This window comes from Phaeoacremonium minimum (genome assembly GCF_000392275.1).
Source record: "Phaeoacremonium minimum UCRPA7 unplaced genomic scaffold PA7_03_scaffold_40, whole genome shotgun sequence".
Taxonomy (NCBI): domain Eukaryota; kingdom Fungi; phylum Ascomycota; class Sordariomycetes; order Togniniales; family Togniniaceae; genus Phaeoacremonium; species Phaeoacremonium minimum.
This window is the reverse complement of record NW_006920947.1, coordinates 391,406-399,684: the sequence shown is the minus strand read 5'-3', so window position 1 is coordinate 399,684 and position 8,279 is coordinate 391,406. Positions and strand designations below refer to the sequence as shown.

General features: G+C 48.3%; 1 protein-coding gene across 1 annotated transcript; it reads right to left on the bottom strand.

The window, feature by feature from the left end:
* Positions 1-1,074: 1,074 nt before the first annotated feature.
* Positions 1,075-1,685, bottom strand: UCRPA7_790 (hypothetical protein; the record flags this gene model as incomplete). The annotated part of the gene is made up of 2 exons (XM_007913383.1): positions 1,075-1,622; positions 1,676-1,685. 2 exons carry the CDS (start codon positions 1,683-1,685, stop codon positions 1,075-1,077), a joined length of 558 nt encoding a protein of 185 aa, XP_007911574.1.
* Between the last annotated feature and the right edge of the window lie 6,594 nt (positions 1,686-8,279).

The following is an 8,279-nucleotide window of genomic DNA, read 5'->3' as shown; positions in this document are numbered from 1 at the left end:
GATGTCGATTGTCGGTTATCTGAGAAGACTTATTGCTTCTGCAAGGTGAGTGTGTTTGAGCCCGATCGATTGGCACGTGTTATCATGAAGCGGGATGGAGCTGCACATGAAATGCTACAGCCTTATCCACCAAGCCCCTCAGGCAAGCCGCCGGTTATGTTGATGACAGCAGAGCTGATGCGCACGATGTCTCCAGGCAGAACTTGGAGAGTCGGAGACAATCCGCGCCCCAAGGTATATCGAGGCTGTGAATCAGTCGCTTCTCTTTGAGTTAGTCAGTGACTGTCAGGAGCTGATCATGCAGGCTGATTTAGACTCGGGATGAGCTGGCTGGCGGCTCACACGGCTCCCTCCTTTACTCGGCGGCTGGGCGCGCTGGCGGGGTCCTTCGGTTCGTGAGGTGGGACGCATGACGTGAGAAGAGACTGAGGTGGGCATGGTTGCACCCGATAACGATAAGCACCACATGGCGGGGTTGTCCACACACAGAACCTTGGAAGGCATACCTACCTACTAGCTACCTACCTAGGTACCCTCCCGCCCACCTCAGGCTTCAGGGTGCTGTACATACAGTGCCTTGCCTTAGTGCTCTTCGGCACGTGAGGAACTGCCGTTCCAACGGCACTCCTTTGCTAATCCTATAGAATCAAAGCTTGGAGTGTTGTTTGTGTTCATATGATGAATTTGGTTCACTTGTTCAATACCGATATGTTGTGCCACTTGATGTCCAAGCCCCAGAGAACCCAACCCGAGTTGGTGTAGCCTTACCTAGGTAGGGTCAGAGGGTGTGCCGGCGGAGTAGGGTTGTAAAGAAGAGTAAGTGGTACTGAGTATCAAATGGAATTCCCCGCCTTGAACATGACATAGAAGTTCGTCTTTACTCTATTGCTTGACGCTATGTAATGCTTTCCTGAACTTATAGCTTAGACTACAGAGGTAGGAGATTTTGAGGTAGATCTGGCATTACAAGCAGCGTCTCCTCTAGACGTTGGACACTCCGATCCTCCCAGACTACATAAGCGAAACTACATTCCACCCCCTCAAGCATGTCTCCTGCTTCTCCCATACGACTTCTTAAGAGGCACCGCAAAGGGCACTGATGCCTCCCAGGAGAGCACCGGTCCCTGCACTCAAAGCACCGGCGATAGATCCTGCTGTGCCAGTGATGACAGCACATAGCTGCGTGAACGAGAGGTAATTGGTGACTTGGTCAACGCGGGCATTCATGAAGCCCTGTAGCACGGGGTCACCGTTGATTGTAATGTACGACGTGATCCCGTGAAAGCTTGCGCCGGTGCATTGATTGAAGTCGTAGACGTCGTAGCCGCCCCCCTGATTCTTGGGTATAGGGATGCTAACAGTTTCGGTGGTACACTTCTCGTTCTTGGCCGCCGCGACTTGGAGCGCCTCCACGAAGGCGCCGCCATACGCCCCATCCGGATATGTAGCTTGGGCATGGAGAATCAACTGTGCGTTCTGATCGTACTTTTGCTTGGAAAACACCATCAAAGAGCGGATCGGGTATGGGGTTGTATCACATTGCCCACTGCCATCACAGATGTTCCACAGTCTATGCATAGCCCCCAGTCGTTTGCCAGAGTCGCCAGCCCCAACCTCGCCATCTGTTAAGGAAGTCAGTGAGAAGCAAACTGTATCGTGAGCCATGGAGACTTACAGTTGATCATGTTCTTTCCAATGGTGATCTTGGTAGTATGGGGTCCCGCGGCTCTCTTCGCAACTCCAGTCAATTCATGGGTGGTGTTAAGGCGGATCTCTGTCGAAGTCCCAGTGTCTTCGATATAGCAATTGGGAGCCGACAGACACATCGAGATATCTTCATCGCTCCATGGCCCTTTGTTGGTACTATCATGTGTCAGCATATGTCTGTATAAACTCATAAGTGTTGGAGATGAGAGTACCCAAGAGGGCTGGCCGCGGCCAAGGCAGCCAACACTGTAATAATTGAGGCAATTTGAATCATCTTGAAAAAGACTAAAATCACAAGTTGTTTGGAGCCCGGGGTATTTCAAATTCAATTGAAGAATGTGACTGAAGGCGGTAGTGGCAGTGCTTTATCCAGGCTTTAGTTGTGTGTTGCTGATATCCATGGACAGAATTAAGGAGAGAGCAACTGCACTTTATATAGTTTTCTGCAGAGTAATTGAAAAGACTTTCTTATTTAGGGAGAAGCCAGCTCCGGGTATACACGTGAAGGTATTTTCTTCTGATTGCGTAGACACGATTCGTAATAGGATGCACTTTGAGGCCATCATAGCCTTCATTATAGGGGCTGGAAAGGGGGCCAGATGCAATGAGCCAATTGAGGATCGACGAAGTTGTCTTTGATTGCCAGATACGGCAGCTAGATAACCGCTTCAGCCTAGAGATTCTTAGGCTGAGCAGGGATATGTGAGGCTGAAGTACCCTGCAATGTAAATAATGTAGTATTCGGTGAGATTGAATAGCCTTTCAAAATTAGCTCATGTTCACCATAGGGCCTCGTTCACCCGCAGTCCGAACAATGCGCACAGTTTGCTCCAAAGTAATGATATTGTCGGTTGTAGTTCATGTAAGTGCTGACGTTGTAGTCTATATACGCGCCATCAACTTCGTTAGTCTTGTATAAGTTGCGACTCGCGATGGCGGGTTGCCGGTTATTCGGGCAATTCGATACTGCGCCTCTCCTAGACACTCTTGGCCAGATTGAAGATGAAGAATATTGGAAACCCTAGTCAGTACTATATTATAATTTAATGCAGATTTTAGGGCTCACAGCACAGCAACATATACAGCTTAACGATGTTGGGACGGGAGGCAATCATGATGACCGTAATTCTGATCAAGCCACATCTAGACAACCGAAACATACCATAACAACTCTCATACTGTCGAAGAAACACTGGAAATAGTTTTCCATCAAATATACAGTAACGTAGAAAACTACATAGCTTAGGAGAGAAAGTAGGGGATTGTGTTCTACGGCCAAAATGTCGATTGTAGGTAGTGTATAAATTTTTGTCATTACAATGGCTTTTGCGCATATACAACGGTTCTGAAATATGACAATCAGCTTCGCTTCAAGTTCAAAGCTTGCATAAACTTACGTTGTAACGTATGAGCAGTTCGACGTTCGTTCAACTTCCTTGCGCACTTTTGAAACTAACACTGTTACTTCATCAACCGACCACCCCATCACTTGCGTGCCTATATACATCGCTAAGCCGTCGAGACTTTGAAGAAGAGCGGCTTGAATAAAAATTCCAAGCTGCTTTAGTCTTGGATCCTTTGGCCACCCACCGCAAGGCATTTTGATTTTCTTTTCAACAACATCTGTAAATCCAGCTGGTTCCAGGAGATCTTTCATCCTGTGCCCTCGAGAAATGTCAAAGGGGCGACCCATTTTCTCGCCTGCTTGGACAAAAAGCTCTGCCCAAGTGTCGAGGAAAGACTGTTCCTCGAAATTGACGTGGTCGGATTCGAGTTTCGTATCCATTTCAAGATGCTGAACCCAGCCCCCAGGCTTCAGATGACAAAAACTCTGCTCATAAAGCTTGGCCCAGTCGGTGACGCAGCCGTATAATACACGTAGATGGATGAAATCAAAATGACTGTCGGACCAGGTCCAATTCAAGTTCATATCCTCAATCACGAAACTCAGGTTTTCTGGGACCCAGGCTGGCTGGATAGGACTGATATCGGTACCGATCACTTCACTTTCGGGATACGCATCCGCGAAATCAATTGCCCATATGCCTGTGCCTGTGCCAATGTCCAAGACTCTGACTGGTTTTTTGTCTATGGGGGCAACAAACAGCTTATTTTCTAGCAGCATAGTCAACCCATTGTGAAGGATATCGAGTCCTTCATTCTGTTGCTTGTCGTTGGGGGCCCAGTATTCAGCTGTCTTCGAGTTTTGATAGGTACGCCCCTGTACGGTACGATAATTGAGGATGCTGTCAGTGATGGAGGTACTGGATGACGGGCCTGTCTCAACAGTTGCCATATCAGCATCATCGAACTCCTCGTCTAGAGACGCCGTCAAGGACGGTAGATTTTGCGCGTCCTCATTTCCGGTTATCTCCTGTGTAGGTACAATTGTAGCGGGTTCCATGTCTAGCTCTGTCATCTAGTTTTAGATTCAACTGGAGAACTGACTGTCATGAACATTTTCGAGGTCTATGTGCGGAGAAATATCACTTATCAAGCGACACGCTGGCGGGTAGGGTTGCAGTGGGGGTTTGTGACAGATCGGGAAGCTGTCAGGGTTGTGTGCTGCATCACATAGCAAGATATCAATTACTTCAAACCAAGACTGATAGGACGGCGCAAATGGCGAAGAAATATTTGCTCAACTGTGATAGATATTCTATTGCTGTTAGCTACAATGATCTGAGGGGGCATGTTTTCATGTAGCGGCGTAGTGACCCCTGAGCTCCTTCCTGTCTCCTTAAACGGAAGGAACGTCAACCACTCGGTTTCCAACTCAGGTAAAGCAGGTGCTAGCTGTTTTGATTTGCGGCATCTGGTATGAGACCAACATCTACTCTACCTATCAGCAAATCCTTGGGTTTCATCTAAAGAAATCGCTTTTCACTTTTCCACGGGCGTCGTAGCAAGGCGTAATCAAGGTCCACATCTTTCCGTTTCCTTGAGACTTTCCTCTCTTGATAGAGTGCCCACTGAATTACGTACATTCATCGCCCTGAATAAGCTTGCCCAGTTTCCTCGTTTCTTGAAACCGTCGCAATGAATCGTCGTTCGCAGAATCGTCTGCGGGCATTCGAGAAGAATAACGACAGGTATGTATCGATGTCTGCTCATTTTTGACGTCAACGCTGAACATATTATACAGCTCGACAGCGCAGGGACCCGAAATCACAGGCTTTACACCCATCAACTCGAGCGGTCCGATGGAGTTCCATTCGCTGGAGAAGAAAAGATCTATCCAGAGGAACTTAGAGGGCAGTAGCGAGGAAGTATGCAATGCACCCAAACGCGCCAGAATCAGTGGCAGTTCTAATGAAAGAGACATGTCAACTCCCAGTTCACACCTTCATGGAACACTCAAGAACGCACCGTGCTTTGGGTTTTCTACAGCCCCATCTTTATCTAGCAGTCGTCAACACGTGGGTCATGGTACCTTTGGTCAGTTAGAATCACCAACTTCGTCTCCGTTTGCGAAACTACAAAGACTGTGCGTTCCGGCCACTTTAAGAGTATCCCAGCAACCAATTGCCGATCTTCGACATATCGACAACTACTCCACCACCGCATCTGGTCGTGCCGTGTCCAGTCTTCCTATCCTGGAAGTCCCTCGCTGCCTTGATTATGACTCATATGATGTTCCGGACAGTCCACCGTTTCCTCAGCATTCGGAAATTGAGAGCCCCTCCGGTGATGTGGAGACCAGCAATAATGAGTTTCATCCTTTCTGGTGTACAATAACCGACGCGGGTCTAACGCTTGCCCACGGAACTTCTTCGCATCAACCTCCATGTATTACACCGCAAACGTCTGCTCAACAAAGCACGAACTGCATTGGAACTGATGGAGAACTGGCTTCTAACAATGAATATTTGGGTCAAGATGCTTTGAGTCTCCTTGTAGGCAGTGAGAGCTTCAAGGAACCGGTGTATGAAGATGATAGCTACTCCCTGGGTTCCTCGGATGAGGAGGAGATGGCACGACTCCTTGATAATACTACCCAAGCAACTCATGTCCAGATACCATCGTCGAGCAGCATTCAGCAAATGGCTAGAGGATCTTCCATTGAGGAATTCGACCCTTCCCTTCGACATTCATCTCTTGAAAATTGTGTGGTACAGGCGCCGGCCACAGCTGGCGAGGCAAAGGAATGTGTTGAAGAAGATCTTCTATCATCTGACATTGATTGGGATGACATTCTGCCAGTCATTGCTACCAATTCCAATGGAAAACCTTACGCGCCTCCTGACGAGAAGCTCAACCAGCTCGCAATGAACGCATCCTCTGTCCATCTCCTTGCATCCGATCCAATGCTTGAGAAAGCCGGCGAAGCGCGTGACAAAAGTGCACCGTCCCCGAAACTAGTGCCATTTACAAGGAGCCCATTTCCAAAGAAAGTTCGTGATCGGTCTCCAGTGATGGGGGTTTCAAGTTCGGCATTGGTGCGAACTTGCTTTAGAATTGGGGAGCTCTTGAACGAAGCCTCGCGATGCTCTGCTCAATCAACGAGCCCGGGGCACGCGGAACTCGATGAAAATGTCACATTTGAGTTCTTCGCTCGAGTGACATATTCTCACAGAGAGACGGGTATCTCAAAAATCCAGCATTTCCAATTCCAGGATTTATTCAAAGAAGAGCGCCCTTTCCCAACAGGTATGCTTCAGGGTTGGAAATCAGGGGGACTCGTTGACCTACAGAGCCAGGCTTTCCTTACAGACGCGGGCAGAATGAAGATGTGTCGATGCATTTGTCGAATGAAACGAGACAAGAGAACAGAAGTCGGATGGCTGGTGTTGGTGCTATCTATTCGAGAGACAAGCCAGGAAGAGATTGATTTGATTAGGGGGATCATCTGTCAGAAGTGAAAGAGATGGTAATGTCTGAATTCAGCGACACATTTCAGTCACAATAAGTATTAGAGTGAGGCTGCTTTTGTGACTGGAACTGTTCCATGTTCTCTCCAAACCTTGCAGGTCACAGAGTATTGCAATGCTTCCATTTTAAAGTTGCTATACAGAGCCTCCAAAATATACCTCCGTGTTCTCACTGAGCGGGCGCATGATCGATCTCAACACTGACAGGTACGTCAATTGAGCTCCTCCACACCAATATATCCTCCACGAAACCAATACTTCTTTTCGTAAGAGACAAGGTGCAGCGAAATGAGAGAAATTGGTAAACCCTCCCGCCGGCTATGCGTGCAAACTCAATCAGGGCTGAGCATGTTTGATTACCTAGATGGTTGAAAACATTATTCACGGGGTTATACGTAGACAAGATTCAACCACTGCTTACAGGCTGACTACGACGCGTGATGAGAGCCCCGGGACCGTGTCTAGCTTGATGGAGGGGAACGAGAGGTTACCATGTGCAAAATAACACCGGTCTCAGCATGAGCAGGTCCGAGATCTGAGAGAGCAACTCACCTCCTGTTCACTATACAGCGCCAAATGAAAATGCTCAATTGTAAATTGTCTTTGACTTATGATTAGTGTTCCAATGATCTCACTCAAGACCAACATGAAAGCGAACAAGGATATCACCGTAGTCCCACCAACGTTCGCTATCAACCAGGGAGAGACACAAAGCCTGTGACAGCCGAATCTCATTCAATATTCGCTCCCTGAAGTCCAAAATTGCAAGAGACACTGGGCAGAAGGACAAAAGACGAACAAGATGCTGCCCAGATCAGATAGCATTCTAGAATGAGATATGCCCAACAGCGCAAGGAGGCACATATCACCACTGGCTACCTTCTCATCTATTTAATACACTTATCTCTAACTTCTGGATTTAGAACTAGAAGCCATGACCTTTCGCTTCCAGATCCTAGCTTCGCACAATGGCGTATGGTCGATGGCAAGCCTGGCTCTTGAGAATGGGAGAAGACGTGTGGTAGTTTCATCATTGCAGTCCCATACACCAAGACTTGCTCAAAATGGAGCAAGATGCATCGTATCAGGGTATGCACTCTTAATGCCCCTTACCGCAATGTCAAGAATTCGGCGGCCGCGAAAGGACGTTTCACGGGCAAAATGGAATATATGGGTGGCGTATGAACAGAGACATCATAGCAACAATCTCGATGGCCAAAAAGGGGGTTTGCGCACCAGCAGCCAAACTTGACTTCGACGAGACACGGCTGGACGCTTGTTGTCCATGTCCTCCGTGACCCCGTCGAGCCCGTGCCTCCGGGCCTTCCTGTCAGCCGGAAGGGTGTTGTCTTCCACGTGTGGGCGGGTCTCCGTCCGGATTGATGGTTCCGGGCCCAAGCTCTTACTTGAGTGTGCCCCGAGTCAGCACTAGGAGACATCGCTGGATGTACTCCTACTGAATGCCCTGTACCTCTCTGGAAAGTAGCTACAAAGGCAGAAAAATTCTCTATTCCCGTGTCACTAGGACGGAAAATCAATCAACCGCTTAGTGTTCTCATCCGGTCGCGCCTCCAAGAACCCGAGACAGGCACGGCAGGTCGCCCTAGACAAGCTCCCACTTTCCTGATTTTAGGTAATGAGTACCTGCGTCTCTACTTTGCTTTCCCTTTTGGCAAGCTGTCGTGCCTGTGATCGACAAAT